Source organism: Ambystoma mexicanum, chromosome 3q, assembly GCF_040938575.1.
Source record: "Ambystoma mexicanum isolate Mex_15411 chromosome 3q, UKY_AmexF1_1, whole genome shotgun sequence".
Classification (NCBI taxonomy): domain Eukaryota; kingdom Metazoa; phylum Chordata; class Amphibia; order Caudata; family Ambystomatidae; genus Ambystoma; species Ambystoma mexicanum.
The window spans coordinates 303,370,678-303,394,879 of NC_090926.1; the positions used below are offsets into that span (position 1 = coordinate 303,370,678).

The 24,202-nt window shown below is 46.9% G+C and overlaps 1 protein-coding gene across 3 annotated transcripts in view; it reads left to right on the forward strand.

The window, feature by feature from the left end:
• KMT2D (lysine methyltransferase 2D) overlaps nt 1-24,202 on the forward strand; it is a 2,224,302-nt gene that overhangs the window by 1,273,304 nt on the left and 926,796 nt on the right. For all 3 annotated transcript variants that reach the window (XM_069653836.1, XM_069653837.1, XM_069653838.1), the window contains 2 exons: nt 4,267-4,443; nt 21,197-21,336. In XM_069653836.1, the coding sequence (XP_069509937.1) occupies nt 4,267-4,443; nt 21,197-21,336 (317 nt within the window). The remainder of the gene's footprint in view (nt 1-4,266; nt 4,444-21,196; nt 21,337-24,202) is intronic.

Genomic DNA, 24,202 nt, shown 5'->3' on the forward strand with positions numbered 1-24,202 from the left:
CCGTTCGAGCCTATGCATTCAGCGTGCTGAAATTCTTATCATGGAAGACAGCGTTTCTTGTGGCCATTACCTCCGCACGACGAGTGGGAGAGATCCAGGCCCCCTCCTGTAAACCTCTGTACTTAACATTTTCATGAAACGGGGGTAGTGCTGCGGACGCACCCCTCCTTCATGCCCAAGGTGCAGTTGGACTTTCATCTAAACAAGCCATTGGTGTTACCTGTTTTCTTCCTGACGCCTTCGTCGCCGGCTGAGAGGAGTTTGCACTCACTAGATGGGGCTAGAGCGCTGAAGTTCTACATGGACCGCACGAAGAGTTTTCAGAAGTCATCACAGCTGTTTGTCAACTTTGGCCTTGTGAACCAAGGGAAGGCCCACTCCAAGGCTTCCATTTCCAGGTGGACATCTGGCTGCATCACCCATTGTCACTGTTTGGCAAACCGACCTGGATGTTCGAGAGCCCATTCGACCACAGCGATCGCTGCAACTACAGCGTTCCTGTCTGGTGTGCTCCTGCTGGACATCTGCAGGGCTGCTACGTGGAGGTCAACGCACACCTTTCCGAGATTCTACTGCATCGACCGGGTTTCCAGGGAGGAGTCAAGAGTCAGCCAAACAGTGCTTCGCAACCATTTCACTTGAAGGTGAGCCTGGTGAGGGGGTAAGAGATGCTTAATGTTGAGCCTTGCCACCTCCTGTGGTTGTGCATGTGTGTACTGCTATGTATTCTTTATTCATGAGCATGTGAATCAATGCCAGACCCATGCTGGAGAACAACAGTTACAGGTAAGTACCCTTGTTCCTACTTCAATGGTCCATGGTGGTCTAACAGAGATTAATAAGCCTCCTTTTGGTCTACCTTTTTGCCCTTTTGTGGCTATTTGTTGCACTGTGGAACGACCGTCAAAGTGTACTGTTTATTAACCAAGTTTCTTGTAAGGCAATCATCAGGTTCATATCCAACATTACTACCAAACCTTTTTCACCAAAGAGATGTGAATTCCCCCACGTGTTCCATGTGTATATTAAATCAAAATCATCGATGCTCCAAGGAGAAATGTTGTTTAAAGGCTACTGGTAGCCACTGCCAGTACCCATCGCATGGTGAGTCAGTGATGCCATTCGCTGCTTTACTCAGCGTTATTGTTGCTTTGTTCACAGACCCGTTGGAGACTGTTAGCGGCCTGTTTATTCCAACAGTGCCATCTCTATGGCCCTGAAAAAGCTCATCACCACCAGGATGGACAGTAGTTGTACTCCGACATCCATCCACATTCGTGTTTGCCACATTACTATGTTGTTTTTCTTTGATGGCTCTTTCTTTTATTACTGACGTGTTCAGTTTTACATAGGTATCCCAGCCTAAATATCTGGCCTTCACATATCTATATGTAGGATATAGAGTAGTTTCAGTATTGAACCACACATTAGAGACAAACTTGGCTACATGTTCTACCTGGGCCACAATTCGAATATCCTCAGATGCTGTTACCCTAAGCGGTACAGTAGCATGTAAAATGTGTAATACAGCAGTACGATTCAGTGGCGACTGCTTACTATTAAGAGACCTGTTCTAATTGCAGCACTCACCTTCTCACCAGCGTCAATATTCAAATTTCTCACATCAGGGCGCAGAGTAATCGTATTCTTAATGTTCCACGAGTCAGGAAGTTTGCTTTGCGTCTGTTCCATTGCACACATTGCCACCTGACTGGGGATTAGAGGCAATGCTTTCTTTTAATCCCCTGACTGGGGATTAGAGGCAATGCTTTCTTTTAGACTAGCACACATTACTGACTAGGTACGTGCATCATTTTGGGTTCCACTAAGAGGATACTCAATAATAGCAATAGCGGTCGATGCCACTTCATGCTCTGTTAATGTAACAGTCATTTCAGTAAGCCTTCTTCAGATTGGAGCAATATATAAGCAGCAAACAAATACACTCCAAAATACACACCCTGTTTCTCTAAATCAGCAAGTACCCATTTGGGATGGCACACAGATGGTTCCTACACCCTGAGGTGAATTAAATAACTGACACTGTGGATATTAATATATCACTGGTACATTTACAGCAATACTGAGTTGGTGTCAAAAAGGGTTTAAGAATAATATATAGGTCACACAATTACTGTGAAGCAGGTAAGTACTTTTAACCCCAAATGCAAATTAAATGATCCCTTTCTTGGAGGAAAGTTAAAGCACAAAGTCAGAGGTAAGAACTGTCTTTAAGGGAGCCAGGCAAGCCAATGTTAGTTGGACAAAAGTCTAGGTGAGCTGAAGCATTACATGCAGGTAAGTAATAGTCTTGCACAATGTTTTAGAAGTCTTTGTAGAAATAACGAATCACAGAAGGGCCGCAAGCTGGCAGGCTTGTGAGGGGCAAAGTTGCAAGCAACTCTGCAAAAGCAACCAAGACAAGTCTCAACTGAGAACAAGCAAGGCTGCACAACAAGAGGCAAGTCCCCTTAGTTTCACTGTACCTTTGGTTAGAAGAAATGGTTCCAGCTGGCTTCTGTTCCTGTACAGCTCTGCAGATCCTGTTGTTCTTGGGCCTTAGTTGTGGGGACAAGAGGGAAGACGTCTGGGAACTCCTGCACTGTAATGGGAATGTCGGCAGCAGCAATGGACAAACAAACTTCAATTCAGAAGCACTTTGCGGTTTCAGCTCCTTGCGTCTGTAGCAAACAGCAACACTGCGGTTCTCGGATACCACTTCAGACTTTCCTAGCATCTGGGTTCCAGCACTCTGTTGTGTCTCAGGCTTGGTCATTCCTGCTTCCTGCGAGTCCAGAGGATCTTCCTGGAGCTCGGGTCCAACTTTAATGACATTGACTCGATTCTGGTGTTCCTCTCCCTGGCATTTTGGTTCCTGCAGGAGCAATGGAAGTACAGCCAACTCTGATAGGATTTCCAGATGAGCTCGTTGTGGGGTTGATTGGTCCCACCAACTCAAGGGGAGAAGTCGTCCTTTGCAGGGCTTCTCTATTCGAGGCACATTTGGAGCTTTAGCACAGCAGCAGGGCTTCACCAGTCAAACCAACGGTCCAGGAGTGGCAGCAAGCGTCTCTTCCAAGTTCTTCTTCGGATTCCTTCATCCAGTGGTCAACTCTGCCTTCCAAGCAAAAATCCTCTCCTTTTAAGCAGGTTTTTTCCATTAATTTGCATCCTAACTGTCACACACACAGCAGGGTGGCTGTCCTCCGAGGACAGCCATCCAGCTGTGTCACACACACAGCAGGGTGGCTGTCCTCCGAGGACAGCCATCCAGCCAATCACCCAGGGTGCATTCCTGTAACCAAGGGGATTAAGCACAGGGAGTTTCGGGCACCTCCCTCACTTCCTGCCCCTGCCAGGCACGCTGGAGCCAGAGGCAGGCTTCACTCGTGAATCCCGCCAAAGACAAAACGTACCAAGGGACCAAACAGTGTTTGCCGCACAGAGTAAGTCTCTAGAAGGACCTTTACAACAAGAAATGCCAAAAAAGACCGGGATAATTTTGACAAAATGAGCACCCATGGGTGTCTTACTGCAGTTGCAATTGCAGCCCACAGTAAAAACACAAAATGGTAGTAAAAAGTAAACCACTGCCACCAGCCATTAATTGTAAAAAGGGTTACATAAAAATGTTAAATGAGAAACTAGACAAAGGGGATACTAAGTAACCCCTCCAGCACCATATTGTATTAGTGTGTGCTGGGTTTAGAAAGTTACAAAATGTAATTTAGGTCAATTTCAGTTCGCTACCCTTGGAAACAGTAGTTTTACCAAGAAAAGGTATTTAAACCTTTGGGAAATCTAAGAGCCTTCCCTGTGTCACTGCACTGAAGGTGCTGTGTGACACAATGTAAAAGATGATGCCTATGGAGTTTATCAGACTCCAAAGTCAAAAGAAAACCATGTCCAAATCCGAGAAATACATGAGAGATTGGGGAAAAGGTCTCTCTCTCCTAGTTAGAAATGTAAAAGTCCAGCAAAAAGAGCTCGGGGTCTCTAAGGTAGAAGGGAATTAGCACATTTCTGCGAATTCTCCCTAACAAGCATTGCCTACTGAAATTGGTCGTCCTGGAAGATGGTAATATTTAGTTTCCGGTAATTTGCGGACTACATTTTATTACCGTTATTTCCTCAACGGAATTCACTGCTTTAACTATGGCTGGTCAAAATATACTCCAATGCAATATAATATTCACTTGTTTAATATTTATTGTTCGTCAAAGCTTTCTTCTTTTCTCTTTTCTTCTTTTTTCTCCATCTTTCTAGCGGCAGCGACTTAGAGAGCTCCTCATCCGCCAGCAGATTCAGAGGAATAACCTTCGTCAGGAGAAGGAAGCTGCAGCAGCAGCAGCCAATTCCTCCCAGTCTGTGTGGAACTTAGATGGCAGCAGTCAGTCCTTTGACCAGAATGCCCGGGGTTTGCCCCCTTACCAAGTTGTTCAGGTGTGTGAAGCCATGCCATTCCTCTAACTATGTCGACATGGTGCTGTAAGGTTTTGTGTTCATAGATAAGCTGGGTACTTTCCTAATACTGGTTTTCAGGTTGGAGACTTTTTTTCACCATATTAGACCTTATTTGTTATTACCAGCCCACACCAACAACATAGAATAGAAGTTAAAAGCTGGAGTCAAAATGTTAGTACTTACTTTTCTGTGTTTTTCAAGTAAATGTTTTGTCAACATACACAACTGCTTAACTCCTGCATAATACGCGCAATGTACACACATTCTTTCCCACACTGGTGGCCAACTCCTGCCAATCTTCTTTTCATATTCCCTATTGAAACGCAGCACACTGGTTTGAATCCCCTGTAGTCAAGATATTGTGAACGTTATTTAAATCCACGGATTGCAATATAAATTACAGAAATAGTGGAATAGTATTTTCTGTTAGACAGGGTTTTAGATGAAAGTTCTGACATTATTAAACCTATTAAATTAGTAACCTTTAGCCAGATGAGTTAGTTAATTTGTATTCCTTGTACAAGTCCTTGTTTATTCCATGACACTCTTGTTGTCTCAGAGTGGGCACTGGACTGGCTTACCATCTTCCTCACTGACCGCTCCTCCAATGTCATACTGGGCACCTTCTCCTCCCCCTACTACCTCCTCCACCTGTGGCGTCCCCCAGGGTTCCATTCTTTCGCCTTGGCTCTTGAACATCTACCTTAATCTGCTGGCACGCCTCATTTCCTCCTTCAAACTTCCTACAAATGCCCTTGTACTTTCCTTCATCCCTGACTGCCTCTCAGCCATCCCGTCCTGGTGTACTTCTAATGTTCTTTGCCTCAATGCCAGCAAAACAGAGATCCTCCCTGTTGGGTCCATGGCACCCTACTTCCTCCCTTCACTCTGGCCGTCTTCCCTGGGCTCACCCACTGCTCCCTCTTCGGAAGCCATAAACCTCAGAATCCTCTGACTCCTCTGTTTTCCTCCCTCATACTGAGGATATTTCCAAGAAGTCCCACTTTCAGCTTTTCCTTTTGAAAACAATTCTACCTTTCTCACCTTCCCCAAGGACTGTTACCTGGGCTCTGGTTCTCTCTAGGCTTGACTATTGCAGTATCCTCCTCCTTAAACTACCTTTGTCCAATCTGCGACCCCTCCAGCTAATCCAGAATAAGGTCGCAAGACTTATCCTTGCCCTCAAGCCCAGGGTCTGCATCGCTCCTGCCCTTCAAAGTCGTTCGCAGCAAGGATTAAATTCATCGACAAGGCTGTCTGGGGCCGAGGACCAATCTATCTGCAACCCTTTCTGACTAAATACTCGCCCTCTAGACACCTGCGTTCCTCTGGCACCAACTCCCTTGCGTGTGAAGCCTTTTGCTAAACAGTGAGCAGGTGGTCAATCACTTTCTTCAGCGGCCTTCTTCTTTGGAACAGCCTCCCCCTCGCTCCATCTTGAGAAGGACCTCCTTAAGTACCAGAAAAGCCTCGAGGCTTTCCTCTTTACCTCTTCCTTCCCTGCCTCTCTCCCCTGCTAATCGCACAGTAGCTTGACTGGTGTGCAGGGCCCTTATGCATCCTTGGGCCCCGACCTCCCACATCCATAATCCCAGCTGCTGTCTATTTCTCTACACTTGCCTTGGCTCACCCTCCACCACTGGAGGTTGCACTTTTCCAGCATGGGTCCTGGCATGGATTCACATGCTCATGAATATTCCCCATAGTCAGGCTGGGAATCCTCTGTAAAGAAACATTTCAGTTTAATTTCTGAACTGTCTTTCTCCTAGTAACCAATCACTGAACTCTGAGTCATACTTCCCCCAGCCAATGACTGCCCTCTACGTAAGCCCTTCCTCTGGAGCCATATTCAGATTTTTACTGCACGTTCAAGTGTTGGGAATCCTTGTGTTTAGCTCTCGAGCTTTTCTCGTTTTTTGGTTAGAGCATTACTCTATTTTTTGGTCAATCAGGCCTTGTGCTCCATCAATCAACTCACCCGATTAATGGGGACCCGTTGTCGGATTTCTTCAGTGCCCCTCTAGAGCAAATTTCGTCGAGTTTCTTCTTGGAGGCTTCAGAAGATTCTCAGGCCTACGCCGCGTGGACCATGTCGTCGGAGAAGGATTCAGCTCCCCAGTTCAAGATCTGCTCCAGCTAGCTGCGACTCGCGGAATGTCTTCTCGGACGACAAGCATTCCGAATGTCTTTACTGCCTGTTGGTGCATAAGGAGGATTGTTCGTTTTGCCAGGGGATGTCCTCGCACACAATGAAGGATCGGCATAAGCGACTGAACAAGTGGCTGCAGGCCAAGGCCCCTGCTCTGGCTGGCTCCCAGCAGCATGCCTCTCCCAGCTCCAAGAAAACTGAGCGGACGTCTGTTAGGCAAGGCTTGTATGCAGTACCTTTTGGGACCACTGCATACAACTAGTACTACAGGTGTAAGCAAAACCAACCTTTGGTATAAGTCTGTACTACAGTTTTGCGGTAGCGTTGCTGAGCAGCTGGACTTATCTCAAGCGGGATATGATATGGGGCACAAAAAAGCCAATAATGGAACCTTGCGCTTGCTGAAACTAAATAGTCGGGAGGCAGCAGGCAACAGGAAGATGTGAGAGCCTTGCCCAGGCACTACACGGTAAAGCAAAACTAAAGTAGGTTTTCCAGTTTCACTGCGCCAACACAATAAATAAATCCAATACTGCCTGAGTTGCAGATTTATTGCAAAGTAAAGTAGAACAGCCTGGCACGTGTTTCGAGCAGTCCTTGCTCTTCCTCTGAGGCTGATGAAAAACATTTGAATTAAATTCAAAGTAAATAAAATAATGGTTGCAATCCATGCATGAACACAAATTTATACACACACAAGGGTTTTTCAAAAATAATAAAAAAAAGTATATATAAGAAGGGAGTGATAGTGTAACACACGCGTTCCATGTGTACATTATCACATAGACCATAATTATAAAGTAAAACAGGTAAAAGGGGCAATCAGCGCGGTATTGTAACCCAAGATTGAAAGGAATGATTTCCAATATACATTAAAACAAAACAATTATGATTTGCCAATTAGGCATGTAGTAGTTAGGCAGTCATCAAAGTAGAAACATTGTTCATCAGAGTACAATTAAGCATTAGTAAATATTTGATCATCCATTGTATAAAAAGAATTTAGATACAAATACCGTGATTTAGCTGTGATAACGGATACGAAGCAATCATGGCGGTATTTGTGTTGTCCCAATTTGGTGAGGCAAAAATAAAGAGGTATAAAACAGTGAGAGGGAGGGAAGAGAAAAAACGGTAACGCTGTGATTAGTCTTCCATTGGGTATTTGTTTAAAGGCAAAATTGCAGTGCATACATTAAAAAGGTAAATTAAGAGTGGTGAGATACGTTATGATTGCGTGTTTGTTACCGTAATCATATCAGATGAATGTAGGAGTTACTGAAAGAAAACATAATGAAATTGCAGTATTACCATACATGGTACATAATTTAAAGTACTTGTGTCCATGAACAATGGACATGTTTTAGCATGGTCTGGTAGAGAGGAATGGATAAAATACCTGGATTCTATTTCCTCGCAGTTGCAGCAATTGCTGGTGAAGCGGTCCGAGCTGCGCGTGTAAATATAGGTATTGCGTGGTTTCAAAACAGACAGTTGCAAAAGATAACCGGGACCAGGTGTAACGCAAAGATGAGAAAAAGAGGGGAAACAATCAAAATCAATGACTTTGAGCACATCTGGAAATCTAACATGACTGATGTCACTACGGATGCTAGGTGAGCGCTCCTCAGTACGAGCGCAGTGGTCTAAGGAACTATGTAAAAAGTCATTAGCTCAGGGGTCTTTCGACCGGCGTAGCTTCGCTGGTTCCTACGCGACCAGCACTTTCACTATAATTAAGTACAATCACGTGTGTACAGCTTCAAGGCGGAAGTCAGCAAAGTTAGATTTTCACGGCGGCCATCTTAGAAGGAGTTCTGAATCATCAGAAAGCTTATGACTTAGCAAAATTGCGTGGAATCCTTTAGGTGTGTTTGTTGATATGATTTGGATCAACTATATCTAATTATACGAATATATCAATGGATGTTAATCCTGAATTTGAATATTAGGAATGAATGAACCATGTGGTTGGTGACTCTGATGCGCGCATCTGATTATATCACGCAGTATTAATGGGAGAAACCTACATGTTAGAAGGGGTTAGCAGTGGGTGCATGATTGTAACAGAATGATGGACATAATAAAGTATTGTCCTGCGTCCCGTGTGATTTCTAAAACCTTCCCTCTCAAATTGTACCCATATATAACTAAACAAGGCAATTGTATGTGGGAATTCCCAATATAAGGAATTGATTGTATTGAGGGGCACACATTGTAACTAAGGTGTGGACCACATCATATATATGAGAAGACCTAAATGAATACATAAAAGAAGATATGTTACAGTGAAATGATTCATAATTTTAAAAGAATACTCCAAGCTAATGGTCTGCGTTGAGACCACAGTACAAAGTCCTGTATTGCAGATGAGTCTAGCTTCAAGTGTCTGTTGCATTAGTGTGAGGTTACCCCCCCTTGGAGGCAACATAGCTTTTGCTAGTCCCACAAATCTTATGTCTTGTTTCTGGTCCAATTGGTGATATTTCTGCCAATGGTTGGCAAGTGGAAATTTAGAGTCCTGGCTGGAAATGGTGGACAAATGTTCTCTGATCTGTATTTTGAGAGGTCTAATAGTGCTACCAATCTGTTTTTTGTCGCATACACAGATAATACAGTATACAGTGAATTTGGTATTGAAGTTCATAAATGATTCAATATGGTGTGTTTGACCTGGATTAAACAAAACCTGTTTGGTTTCAAATGCATACGGACACATTGAACAGTTACTACATTTGTGAAAACCTATAAGGTGCTCTTGGCTGAGCCACGTGGATGGTCGTTCTGGTTGTTGCATGAACGACGGACTCAGCACATTTTTCAGGGTGGTTCCTTTGCTGTATGTAAAGTTAGGAAAGAGTCAATCCATTTGGTTATCTCCACATCCAAATGCAATATGTGCCAATGTCTTCATGTTATATAATACATGACTGTCTTTGTTATATCTAATGATTGGTCTAATCTTGTTGGGTCCTTCTTTGCTCATGCTAGTTCTGGGTTGAAGTAATACATCGCTCTTGTATTCGCTGACCTGTCTGATGGTATCTCCAACTTGTTTCCTGTTTTAACCTCTTTGAATAAACCTATTCGGAATGAGTTGGGACGCTGTCATATAGTCCGAAAGCAATGTGCAGTTAGGGCGTGCTCTGATAAGTTCCCCCTTAGGGATATTGGAGTTAACATGTTTTTTGTGGCAACTTCTTGAATGTAGAACCGAGTTGACTGAGGTACTTTTTCTGAAAGTCTTAGTGTTGAATCCTCCATCAGTGTTCATGATGGTAAGATCTAGAAAATCAATACTACTCGTACTGGATGAGCAGGTGAATTGAATGCCCCATGTGTTAGAATTAAGCACATCTATACATTGAAGAAGTTGTTCCTTGTTACCTGAACACAGCATAAAAACATCATCTATATACCTCTTCCATAAAAATAGAAATGGCTTGTACAGGTGTTGGGAAAATACATGTACTTCAAAAAAGTGCATAAAAATATTAGCTAGAGCTGGTGCAAAGCTAGCACCGATTGCTATCCCAATAAGTTGCTTGTAATATGTTCCATTTAATAGAAAGATGTTGTTTTGAAGGGTGAATAGCAATAGTTGTTTTAACATTTCAATATGCACATAAAAAGATGCTAAAGATTGTCCAAATATAAAGTCCACACTTTGGATTGCCATATCATGTTTAATAGACGTATATAGTGATTTCACGTCTAAAGTTACCATCAGAAGATTGGGTTTGAATGTTAAATCTTGAAGTATTTGAAGGACATGCATTGTGTCCCTAATATAGGCCGTTGTAGTGAGCATTGCAGGTAACAGGCATTCGTTGATAAAGATGGAGACTGATTCCAAAACACCTCCTCTTCCACTCACAGTTGGTCTGCCTTCTGGTATATCATTGAATTCCTTATGAGGTTTAGGCAAGAAATATATTGTAGGTGTAATGGGACCATCTGTCACCTTATAGGTTTTCACAAATGTAGTAACTCTTCAATATGTCCGTATGCATTTGAAACCAAACAGGTTTTGTTTAATCCAGGTCAAACACACCATATCGAATCACTTATGAACTGCAATACCAAATTCACTGTATACTGCAGTATCTGTGTATGCGGCAAAAAATACATTGGTAGCACTATTAGACCTCTCAAAATACAGATCAGAGAACATTTGTCCACCATTTCCAGCCAGGACTCTAAATTTCCACTTGCCAACCATTGGCAGAAATATCACCAATTGGACCAGAAACAAGACATAAGATTTGTGGGACTAGCAAAAGCTATGTTGCCTCCAAGGGGGGGGGGGTGTAACCTCACACTAATGCTACCGAGATTTGAAGCTAGACTCATCTGTCAATACAGGACTGTGTACTGTGGTCTCAACACAGACCGTGACCTTGGAGTAGTCCTTTAAAATTATGAATCATTTCACTGTAACACATCTTCTTTTATTTATTGATTTAGGTCTTCACATGATTTCATCCACACCTTAGTTACAATGTGTGCCCCTCAATACAATCAATTCCTTATATTGGGAATTCCCACATGCAATGGCCTCGTTTAGTTATATATATGGGTACAATTCGAGAGGGAAGGTTTTAGAAATCACACGGGACGCAGGACAATACTTTATTATGTCCATCATTCTGTTTAAATCATGCACCCACTGCTAACCCCTTCTAACGTGTAGGTTTCTCCCATTAATACTGCGTGATATAATCAGACGTGTGCATCAGAGTCACCAACCACATGGTTTATTCATTCCTAATATTAAAATTCAGGATTAATATCCATTGATATATTTGTATAATTAGATATAGTTGATCCAAATCATAACAAACACACCTATAGAATTCCACACAATTTTACTAATAAGTCATAAGCTTTCTGATGATTCAGAACCCCTTCTAAGATGGCCGCCGTGAAAATCTAACTTTGCTGACTTCCGCCTTGAAGCTGTACACACGTGATTGTACTTAATTATAGTGAAAGTGCTGGTCGCGTAGGAACCAGCGAAGCTACGGCGATCGAAAGATCCCCCCCCCCCTGAGATAATGACTTATTACATAGCCCTTTAGACCACCGCGCTCGCACTGAGGAGCGCTCACCTAGCATCCGTAGTGACATCAGTCATGTTAGATTTCCAGATGCGCTCAAAGTCATTGATTTTGATTGTTTCCTCTCTTTTTCTTATCTTTGCGTTACACCTGGTCCTGGTTCTTTTGAAACCACGCAATACCTATATTGACACGTGCAGCTCGGACCGCTTCACCAGCACTTGCTGCAACTGCGATGAAATAGAATCCAGGTATTTTATCCATTCCTCTCTACCAGACCATGCTAAGACACGTCCATTGTTCATGGACACAAGTACTTTAAATTATGTACCATATATGGTAATACTGCAATTTCATTATGTTTTCTTTCAGGAACTCCTATATTCATCTGATATGATTACGGTAACAAACACTCAATCATAAGGTATCTCACCACTCTTAATTTACCTTTTTAATGTATGCACTGCAGTTTTGCCTTTAAACAAATACCCAATGGAAGACTAATCACAGCGTTACCGTTTTTTCTCTTCCCTCCCTCTCGCTGTTGTATACCTCACTTTATTTTTGCCTCACCAAATTGGGACAACACAAATTCCGCCATGACTGCTTCATATCCGTTCTCACAGCTAAATCACGGTATTTGTATCTAAATTATTTTTATACAATGGATGATCAAATATTTACTAATGCTTAATTGTACCCTGATGAACAATGTTTCTACTTTGATGACTGCCTAACTACTACATGCCTAATTGGCAAATCATAATTGTTTTGTTTTAATCTATATTGGAAATCATTCCTTTCAATCTTGGGTTACAATACCGCGCTGATTGCCCCCTTTAACTGTTTTACTTTATAATTATGGTCTATGTGATAATGTACACATGGAACGCGTGTGTTACACTATATCACTCCCTTCTTATATATACTTTTTAAATTATTTTTGAAAAACCCTTTTGTGTGTGTATAAATTTGTGTTCATGCATGGATTGCAACCATTATTTTATTTACTTTGAATTTAATTCAAATGTTTTTCATCAGCCTCAGAGGAAGAGCAAGGACTGCTCGAAACACGTGTCAGGGTGTTCTACTTTACTTTGCAATAAATCTGCAACTCGAGCAATATTGGATTTATTTATTGTGTTGGCGCAGTGAAACTGGACAACCTACTTTAGTTTATCTTAAGAGGGAATGTGAGCTGTAAGGATGTTACACAGACGTCTATAATTACAAATTTTCAAATAGACTCTTATACTCAAGGTTTCTTGGTAAAACACTTATTAATTTATTTCAGTCATTTATAAAAACATTCACTAGGAGGAGGCAATCTATATAACACAAATATACTTCAGTACTTAACAATATTAGGCTCTGAGGCATTTAAACTACTTTGAAGGAGGAGCAAAATGGCATAAGTTAATAAAACAAATATTACAGTTACTCTTAAACAGTGCAAATAGTTTGAGTTCCCCAGAGGAGTTCATTCAAAGCAATAGGTTAGGCCAAAGGCAATGGGCTAAAGTCTTGTATAGGATAAAGCAGTTCTGGAAGTTAAACGGAAAAGTCTTTACCAAAGTTCTCAGAAGTAGTTCATAAAAGAAAGGTTCATATGTTGGGTCACAAGCTGACTAGGCCTGCAAGTTGCCAAAGTTTCAAGCACTTTCGCAGTGAGAGTAAAGGTCTCTCGGTCGAGTTTTCACAGTACCTTACAATGAAGAAAAAGATGCAGCTGAAGATGTCTGTTCCTGCAGTTCCTGCAGATCTCGCTGTTCCTGAGCCTCAGTCGTGGGGACAAGAGGGAGGACCTCGGGGTGGGGGGGCGGTGGGGGACTCCTGCACTGGGACTGGTGAAAAAGCTGGCAAAGGCAAATCTTTAATTCCGGTTGCTGTAGTCAAGCACACACACTGGTGTCCCTCTCCCTGGTTATTTGGTTTCCTGCAGCACTCTGAGAAAATACAAGCAGCTCCGAGAAGGGTATCCAGGTGGCTTAAGAGTTGATTGGTCCCACCAACTCAAAGCAGCGTCCTTAAAGGGCTTCTCTGTCTAGATGAACTTGGTGATTCGGACCTGCAGCAGGGCTTCACCGGGCAAACCAATGGTCCAGGAGTTGCAGCAGCCGTCCTCTTCCAGCTCATCTTCGGTTCTTTCGTTCCAGTGGTCGACTCTGCCTTCCAAGCCAAGAGACTCGCCTTTTATCCAGTTTCCTCCCATTCATTCCAGCCTAGCTGCCATTCACCCATCAGGGTGGCTTTCCTTGCCGGACAGTCAGCCAGCTAATCACGCCAGAGTGCATTTGGGTCTCCTGGGAGATTAGGCACAGGGAGTTTCGGGCACCTCCCTCACTTCCTAACCACCCCAGACAGTTTACAAGGTTGCAGATATAACGTAAAATGACCACAAACATATACAAATAAAGGTTATTTACAATCAAAGATGGGTATAAGGTAGTGTGTAGAGTGTTAAGGTTATATGCAGTTATATTATGCACAGTTAAGTGAAAATTCAAGAAGTGAATGTCAATAATTACAATCAAGGAAGAATACTAGACAAGTGTAAAATGTACAGCTTATATACAACTATGGTACAGATTCAGAGATGATTATCAGCAGGATAGTATCTGCGAAGTAACATAGAATAGCAGAGAGGGACTCCCTAGCTAACAGTCGTGTTGAGATTTGTAATAAGTCGTTTTCTAAAGGGCAGGTAAGGTTGATCTCTTCTCAACTCAACTTAAGGTGATTGGTTTATAGGAGAAAGACAGTTTGGAAACGAAACTGATAGTTTTTCTGTTACTGAGGATTCCCCAGCCTGACGACAGGGATTTTTCATGAGCCTGTGAATCCATGTCAGACCCATGCTGGAGAACAACAGTTGGAGGTAAGTAACTTGTTCCTCACCTAATTCATAGCACTTCACCTGCTACTCTCATGAACACCAAAGCACCAATCACATACCTCTGTCCCCTCTGTACTTTCTGAACACTCTAGTCATAGCAGGTTTGTCTTCCCCTTTCCGTTCTCTTCTTATTTTGTTGTACTTAATAATTTAACATTGTTGTAATGACATTCTCCAGCATGGGGTCTGGCATGGATTCACATGCTCATGAATATTCCCCGTCGTCAGGCTGGGAATCCTCGGTAAAGAAAAAACCAGTATCAGTTTCGTTTCTGATCTGTCTTTCGTAGTAATAACCAATCACTGGTCTCTGCGTCATACTGACCACAGCCAATGACTGCCCTCTACCTAAGCACCGCCTCTGGCAGCCATCTTCAGATTTTTACCGCACGTTCATGTGTTGGGATCCTCGTGCTATTGCTCTCGAGCGTTAGTGCTAATTTTTCGCGCTTTTTCACAAAAACTTCGATTCTTTCGGTCAAAAGAGCCTCAAGCTCCACCGATCCTACATCCGATCAACGGGGACCCGTGTCGGATTCATCTGTGCCCCTCAAGGGTGAAGATTTCGTCGAGCTACACTTCGGAGGACTCCAGAAGCTTCTCAGGCCCGGTCTCGGAGATGGCCCAGGAGAAGGGAAGCTCGACGCCCGGAAAGCTGTTCAGGGCCTGCCCTGGATGCCAGCTGCAGAACGTCTTCAAGGAGGACGAACACTCTTTCTGCCTTTACTGCCTTCATGGGGACAAGACGCACGTGGAGAAGGACTGTGCGTTTTGCGGCAACATGTCGGAACGGACCATGAAGGACCGCCATCAACGTCTCGCCAGCTGGCTGGAGGGTAAGAGCCCGTCTGGCGAGAAGAAGAAGAAATCTGAGCGGTCTTCTAAGACCTTTGAGGGCGCCCCGGCGACGGGGGCCCAACATAAGGCCAAGCACCGCGAGTCCGCTGGCACCGGGAGCGCCGAACGGTCGGGCTCTACGGGCGCCAGGCAGGGCGCACCCTCCCCGGCACCATCAACCACGAGCCAACGCTCTGGGTCGGGTAAGAGGAAGGCCGAGCACCCGGCGAAGCTCCTGGAGAGACCCCGGTCGAGCTCTAAGGCAGAGGAGGAGCGTGGCAGTGCCCCCTCCCTCAAGGATAAGGCGGTGAGCGCACCTAAGGTGGTGAAGGCCTTGATCCATTCGACCAAGCCCTCTATCGAAACGGTCGCGGCGGCCCTGGCCCAGCCTGTGGAGGCTGCACCAGTGGTGGCGGCCTCGGGGCCCAGAATCTCCCTGCCTCCTCGGAGGGAGTCTTCTTTCGTGCCCATCGATAGGACCCCCGTGAAACCCTCCGTGGGGAAGAAGGGGGGGCAGGGCGTCGTCGGAGATTCGGCCTCAACCTCAGAAGAGGAACTGATCGAGGTCTTAAGCCACGGCCTAGGCGTGGAACAAGACCAGCCCGTCGGAATGGGCCCCGACGCAGGTGACGACGACGACATCGTCGAGGATACCGACGGGGCCCCTGCTCGCCCGTCGGATTCCCCTCTGCCAGCGCCGCAGGACAACTCAGCGGCCATTTTGTTGGCTATACAGTCCTTATGCTCCGAGATAAGGACGAGACTACCGTTACCGACGGAGGAACCTCTCCCGTCGGGGGATCCAGAACCGGGACCTTCTGGTGTTCCCCCTACCAAGAAAAGAAGGATCCATCCACCGCCTCCTTTTCAACCATCGCGCCCCATCCAGCCCTCCTCCCCGTCCACCCGAGGGGATGATACGGGGACTGACACGGCAGCGACGGGTACGGACGACGAGGCATACGACGAGGATTTTCCGTCGTCGCCTCCCCCCAGGGCTTCTCCGCCCGACGAGATTGGATCGTTCCACTCAATGATCGCCAGGGCATCCGAGCTTTTCCAACTCTGCCCTGAGGAGAAGAAAAAGGAAGGCTTCCTTTACCAACGGCGCGAGACCAAGAGGAAGACGGTCCTCGCAGTGCCTCTGTTGGACGACATTTGGGATGAGGGCCTTTCCCTCCTCAAGAACCCTTCCACGACGCCAGCGAAAAGAGACCGGTACGAGAAAAAGTACCGGGTCCCGGACTCGGCCCCCCTATGCCTCCGGGCACAGCCTACCCCGGACTCCGTCGTCTCCGCGGCAGCCAGGAAGAAAGCGGGGGGGGGGTGCGGCCTCCACGTCGACTTCCCCGCCGGACGGCGAGGGAAAGAAATTGGATGCCATGGGACGCAGAGTCATCTCGTCGGCGGCGACGACGATTAAAGCGGCCAACGCCTTGGCCATCGTGGCCCGCTACGACAGGGAACTCTGGTACAAGATAGCTCCCCTGCTGGATTTTCTGCCGGACGACAAGAGGGCGGAGGCCCTTGAGATCCTGCAGGAAGGTGAGGTGGCCTCGGACCACGCCATCACCGTGGCGACGGACATCGCCGACACTGGGTTCCGCCAGATGGGCAACGGCGTTTGCCTTCGACGGCGCGGATGGCTCAAGGCTACGGACTTTCGGCAGGACGTCCAGAACAGGGTCCTGGACATGCCCTTCGACGGGAACAACCTGTTTGGGAAGACAGTGGACGATTCCCTTCAGGCCATCAAGGCGGATACGGAGACGGCCCGGGCCCTTGGAGTGCTGCAGCAACGGCGGACGCCCTTTCGGAGCGGCGGAGGCAAGGGCGCCTCCAAAGGTTCCGGCGGCGGTTTCGCTTCCTACCGTCAAGCGGCCCGCTCGTCGTCGCAAGAGGCCTACAGAGGACGAGGCAAGTCTGGCGGCCCCCGCCGTCGTCGCCAAGGGGGCCAAGGCGGCAAGGCCGCGTCCAAGCAGGATTGAACCGGCCGTGGGGTCGGGCCCCCACCGAAGCACCCCGGTGGGAGGCCGGCTGGCGGGCTTCGTCAGCGTGTGGGAGTCCATCTCCACCGACCGTTGGGTGCTGGACGCCCTGGCCCGGGGCCACGCGCTCGAGTTTCAAAGAAGGTGCCCGCGCGTCCCCCCCGTGGCCAGGAAAGAACTTCACGTCCCTCAACTTCTCCTGGAGGTAAAGGCGATGCTCAGGAAGGGCGCCATCGAACTCGTCCCAAAGAGGCTTCGGGGCTCCGGAGTCTACTCGCGTTACTTCCTCGGAAATTTCCTCAGATTCGTGGTCCAAGGGCGTCATTACCAGTTCAAAGCCCTTCCCTTCGGACTGCGGTCGGCACCCAGGGTTTTCACCAAGTGCCTCGCACCGGTGGCGGCGCAGCTGCGCCGCGAGGGGATTCACGTCTACCCCTACCTGGACGACTGGCTCATCCGCGCCAAGACGAGGGAGCTCGCCGTGGTCCACACGGCAAGGACCGTCCAACTCCTCACGGACCTGGGATTCTCCGTGAACTACGCCAAATCCCACCTGGTGCCCGCGCAAGTCGCACTGTTTCTGGGAGCGAGGCTCGACACAGTGTCCCTTCTGGCCTCCCCGTCGGAGGAGAGGACCAGGACCATCTTGGGCAAGGTGCAACGGATGTTGGTGGCCGACGCGGCCAAGGTGAGGTCCATCAAGTCCCTCCTCGGGATGTCTTCCTGCATCTACCTCATTCCCATGTGCAGGCTCCGGATGCGCCCGTTGCAAGAGTTCCTGGATGCGCGCTGGATCCAGACGACGGGCAGCTTCGAGGAAAGGATCAAGCTCGACGAGAGTTTCCGACGAGCGATACGGTGGTGGGGCACCCGCGCGCATCTGACGGCGGGCATGGACTTCCAGACCCCAGCCCACCAGGTGACTGTGACCACGGATGCCTCCCTAGAAGGGTGGGGAGCGCACACCGAAAATCTGCACGCAAGGGGACTCTGGCTCCCGACGGAGAAGTCCCTGCATATCAACGTCCTGGAGCTCCGTGCAGTGTTTTGGGCCCTCAGGTCCTTCCTTCCGTCCCTCAAGGGCAGGGTGGTGAGGATCTTCACCGACAACACCACCACCATGTTTTACATCAGGAAACAGGGCGGAACCAGGTCCCCAGCGCTGTCCAAGGAGGCGCAGGACCTGTGGCATTGGGCCGTCGCCCAAGGGATTCTTCTGGTGCCGTTTCATCTGGCAGGGATAAAAAACACCATCGCCGACTCACTCAGCAGGGAGCTGCGCTCGTGCCACGAGTGGGAACTACGGCAGGATCTGGTGGATCGCCTCTTCCGACGGTGGGGCACACCCCAGATCGACCTGTTCGCGACGGCGACGAACACCAAGTGCCGGAGGTTCGCCAGCAGGTTTCCCCAGACGAGGAGCATGGGCGATGCTTTCTCGTTCCCCTGGGAGGGCCTGTTCCTCTACGCGTTCCCTCCCTTGCCTCTGCTAATCCGGCTCGTCAACCAGCTCAAGAGGTCACGGTGCAGGATGATCCTCGTCGCACCTGCGTGGCCGAGGCAGATATGGTTCCCGGACCTTCTGGACTTGTCGGCGTCCCCGCCAATCAAGCTGCCGGCGGACGCGGATCTACTCTCCAGGGAAGGAGGCGCCATCCTCCACCACGACCCGAAGTCGCTGAACTTGCAGGCCTGGCTCCTGCAGCGCTAGAGTTTGGAGGATACGACATACCGGCCGACTGCAGAGAGGTTCTTGCAAAGGCCAGGGCGTCCTCGACTCTTAAATGCTACGGACACAAATGGAAGAGGTTCTCTGTCTGGTGCCACGCACAGAAGATTAACCCTCTACGGATTACGGCTCCCCAAGTGCTGCCGTACCTGCTGACGCTGGCCAAAGCTGGTCTGGCACACGCGTCCATCAAGATTCATCTTGCTGCGATCTCCCGATACACCAGAACCACGGGCAGGACGTCCTTGTGGTCTCATCGTCTGGTGAAAGAGTTCATGAAGGGACTGTTCAGATCGTTCCCGCCGGTGAAGGCTCCGGCCCCGGCGTGGGAGCTCAACGTGGTACTGACCAAACTCATGGGACCTCTGTTCGAGCCTCTGCACTCGGCCCCGTTGAAGTTTCTATCGTGGAAAACAGCTTTTCTCGTGGCCATCACCTCCGCACGACGAGTGGGAGAGATCCAGGCCCTTTCCTGCAAGGCACCGTACTTGACTTTCCACGACACGAGGGTAGTGCTCAGGACGCACCCCTCCTTCATGCCCAAGGTACCGTCGGACTTTCATCTCAACGAACCCTTGGTGTTACCTGTGTTCTTCCCGTCGCCTTCGTCGCCGGCTGAGAGGACTTTGCACTCGCTGGATGTAGCTAGAGCGCTGAAGTTCTACGTGGACCGCACGAAAGGTTTTCGGAAGACGTCACAACTCTTTGTGAACTTTGGACCTGTCAATCAGGGGAAGGCTCTCTCGAAGGCTTCCATCTCCAGATGGCTCTCCGGCTGTATCATGTACTGTCACCGGTTGGCAAACCGACCGCTGCCTGGCCGTCCGAGAGCCCATTCCACCAGAGCGATCGCAGCTACCACGGCGTTCCTATCTGGTGTGCCCCTGCTGGACATATGCAGGGCTGCTACGTGGAGGTCGACGCACACCTTCACGAAATTCTACTGCGTCGACCGGGATTCCAGGGAGGAGTCCAGGGTCGGCCAAGCAGTGCTGCGCAACCTGTTCGCCTGAGGTGAGCCTGGTGAGGAGGTAAGATGCTTAATGTTGAGTTGATGTGATGCTTAATGTTGAGCCTTTGCCACCTCCCGTGGTTGTGCATGTGTGTACTGCTATGTATTCTTTATTCATGAGCATGTGAATCCATGCCAGACCCCATGCTGGAGAAGGAACAAGTTACTTACCTGTAACTGTTGTTCTCCAGCATGGGTCTGGCATGGATTCACATGCGAACCCTCCCGCCTACCCCTCTGCGGCTCTTCACTTGGTCATACTGCCACTTCACGTGCTTCCAAATCTGAAGATGGCTGCCAGAGGCGGTGCTTAGGTAGAGGGCAGTCATTGGCTGTGGTCAGTATGACGCAGAGACCAGTGATTGGTTATTACTACGAAAGACAGATCAGAAACGAAACTGATACTGGTTTTTTCTTTACCGAGGATTCCCAGCCTGACGACGGGGAATATTCATGAGCATGTGAATCCATGCCAGACCCATGCTGGAGAACAACAGTTACAGGTAAGTAACTTGTTCCTTACCTATGATCCCCTGTCCCCTCCGTGTTGCCCTGTGGGAGCTTTGATACCGTATTTGCTTCCCGTATAAGCGCCTAACAAGTGAAAAATAAATAAATTGTATATGCTTTGCAAGATAAAATTGTGTGAAGAAAGTTAATTGCTCTGTTGTACAGTAACCACTTCATTTTTGTAACTCTAGCATTTTGTTTTTGTAATTGTAAGTAGTACTCAGCCAATGTAACTCGCATATATTGCCCTTAGCCATAACATTCCTCACAGTCTGCCCCTCAAACCATAACCTGTTGACTTGGAGGCCCATGTGCACATAGTCATGCTAGTATCTGCCACCTCACGACTCCCAGAGAGGAGCAGGTCCTTTGTTTTTCCGGAACCTCCGATCTTTGTCTTACGGGTCACATGGCATGATTCTCTGGTTCCGGAACATTTTCCTTTCTGCCTCCCGTTGTCTCCTCTCAAGTTGTTTAAGAAAACCTTCAGCATTGTAATGTTCATGTTATTTCTCTAAAAGCTCAATCTAAACTTAATTCCTTCTCCTCAGGACAAAAGTGTGCTTGTTGCTCCCGCCTCTGCCCCTGGGAAGGTGGCGCCAGCCTCTGCTCATGTAGGATTTGCACATGAAGAGCGACTGTCCAGACCTCCTCCTTCAGCAACTCCTTCGAATGTGGATGTCGGCGGCAGGTGCACACATGCTCTTTGGATGCTTTGTGGGGGTTGTTTCAAAGCAGACGTTTCTGCTCTTTGAAATTAGGCATTGGTTTGTGTTCAGTGATTAAGGTTGGGGGGGGGGGGGCTTACAGTAAATGGTCCACTTCATGTACCAGAAAGAACACAATGTGTCCTCTCCCCATACCTTTTTGCTCTGATTTTATTAATTCCGTGCCTCGACAATATTTCTGGGCAACCCTGAACTTTTATCTGCACTAGTCCACCGCACAAGTTGACCAAACATTCTACTAGTAACTTTCAGATTGCACCATTTCTCCACAGGGATGGATAAAATACTTCCAATTGCTTTAATAAAATCTGTTTTTGTAAATACAATGAACACTTCTTGGTTGAAGGCATTTTCCTAGGCTGCTCCAACACATGCACGCATTATCCCATCGGAAATCTTGTGTTTTAAACTGGTTGGCTATAAAACCATTTGAAGTAGGGATGTGTCCTGCAAAAATTGAATTCACTGTCACAGAACTAAGTGTAGCCACCGGCAATATGTTATGTTATTTTGCATTTATATAGCGCCTTATATACCATTGGTATAGTCTGAAGGCGCTGGTAGGTTGAACGCCCTTGGGAACCGAAGTTCGGGTCAGTAGAGAGAGTCCAAAAAGTGCGTGTGCGCACCAGGTATGTGTGCAGCTGGTGCGGAATTCAAGTGGTAGCTGCTTCTTAGCGGTAGGTGTGGTGGTTGAGAGATCAGGAGTATGTGTTCGCTCTGGCCGGCTTTATCCAGAGCGAGTATGGTTGCGTTAGGCCTGAGGAGAACGCCTGGCTGGGGGGTGTGAGACCAGCAATGTTTACTTAGAGTGATGTGGAGTGAGCGGGAGATGTAGATATGAGAACAGTTATACCGAATGGTGTCATAGTATCTCTGTGTTCTAGTTGAGTGGTGGTGTAAAGGAGAGAGAGTAAGCGTGGGGTGTGGTATGATGTATGTTTTTTCAAACGTTCCCTGCATTCCAAAGCATATTATGTTTGTCACGTGGGAACAATTCTATATTCAACTTTCACAGAGAGGCTATTGGGCGCAGCTTCTAAATGCAATTGGGTACACTTCTAAATGCTTACATGATTGCATGATGGATGATGTGGGTGAAAGTGTATTATGCACAAGTCAAGCTTGTCTGTGCTTGCTTGCAGTTCTCACCATCCCTACGGTTTGCTGCCAGATGTACACTTAACTGTTTGACATAAAATTACATAGCCACTGTAGGAAGTTCATTTACTTTTACTTTGACATTTTTTAGTTGTTTTTTTAGCTTTTGAGCAAAGTAAATGGAAACTGATCAAAATAGGGATGTTTCACCACTAAACTCCAAATTCTTTTTCTGTTTAAGTATTTCTCACCTATCTCTAACTTCTCTTTTCTTGAAATAGTGATACAATGGTACTGACCAGGTATTATAGTCCCTGAAATCCACATGCAAGCAAATAAATTTGCATATGAAGGGCAAAGCATGTCATGTCGGACAGAACACTGGACAGAACTGATAAGCTTCTGAAGGTCCTGATTTGAATTGGAGGAACAATTACCCTCCTGAATACATTATTAGCTGTTAAACAAATCCTTATAAATTCATGACTCTGCTTGGAGTTGTTTCTTTCCAAGATGTTCAGTGTTTGTAAAGATTGTCTGTTGTATATCATTTATGATTTAGTTCTTGTCACTTCTATGTCCTTAATTTAAAAATGATAACCATTATATTGTCTAGGAGGACGTATGGCAGGGGATAAGATGGATTTCTAAAATCGACCATGGGGGCAGTGGGGGTAAGGTTTTAGGAGGCCACCCTAGTTATGGTGAACAGTCTTGAGTTTAGCCAAATCCCGGTCAAGGGTTAGTCTTGGTAATGAATGAGTGACCAGGGTCCTCGATATGTCCACGTAGAATAACAAACAATATGAAGGGTTATTTATAACGTGCTTAATACCCAGAGGTGTCTAAGCACGGCCCGAACATGTGTTGCTCAGCGTTGTCTTGCTTCCAAGGCAAGCACGTTACCCCTGAGCTATCCTCCCTAACTCGGGTTATGCAGTCCATGTATAACAATACAGTTATTTCTGGAGCTTGTGAATGTGCTTTGATTCAAGTTCTTTGCATAGTCTGCCCTCTTGTTGTTTTGGAGTATTACATTGTTTTTTTGAATTTGAAAAAAGGGTGTCGACAGGGGTGTACCTCTAACACTATCCCTACTCTACGTGTACCCCTGATCTTTCAGGTTGTGACGTCCTCAGATTTTTCTTTTCTGCCACAGAGGTTGAATACAAAACGTGGTGTTCCTGAGAGGAAGCACATGCCCATCTAATAAACCGGCCAACCTGCGGCGATAGACTGGTCCTGCGAAACTTCACTGGACGCTGAACCGATCCTGAAAGGTGCAACACTCTGTAGAGGTGATGACCTTAAGGCGGAGTGGAGTTGCGCAGATTTAACGCAACAAAACATTTGAAATTCTGCAAATGTGGGAATTCATGACCAGCTTTAACATTTGGCCCTATTACCGGGCCACTAACCATGGCCTTTGGCTGTGTCCACAGTACATGTTCCGCCCCAATGTTTCTTTTGGACCTACTACACTTTTTAGGGAACCTTTCTGCCATATTCTATGGACCCCCACACTTTTTGCCTTTTGTTTTACACCTTGTCCTGACTTTCTGCAGAGAAGTAAGCCTTCAGCTTCACTTCCGTGGCCTTCTACTTATTTGTTATGGGGAAACTGACTAGTCCTTCAGACTGTCAGTACTGGGAAACTATCTGTCTTTTTACTTGTTACCTGTTTGGGTAACTTTTTCATATTGCTCAAATCATCTTTCAATGCAGTGC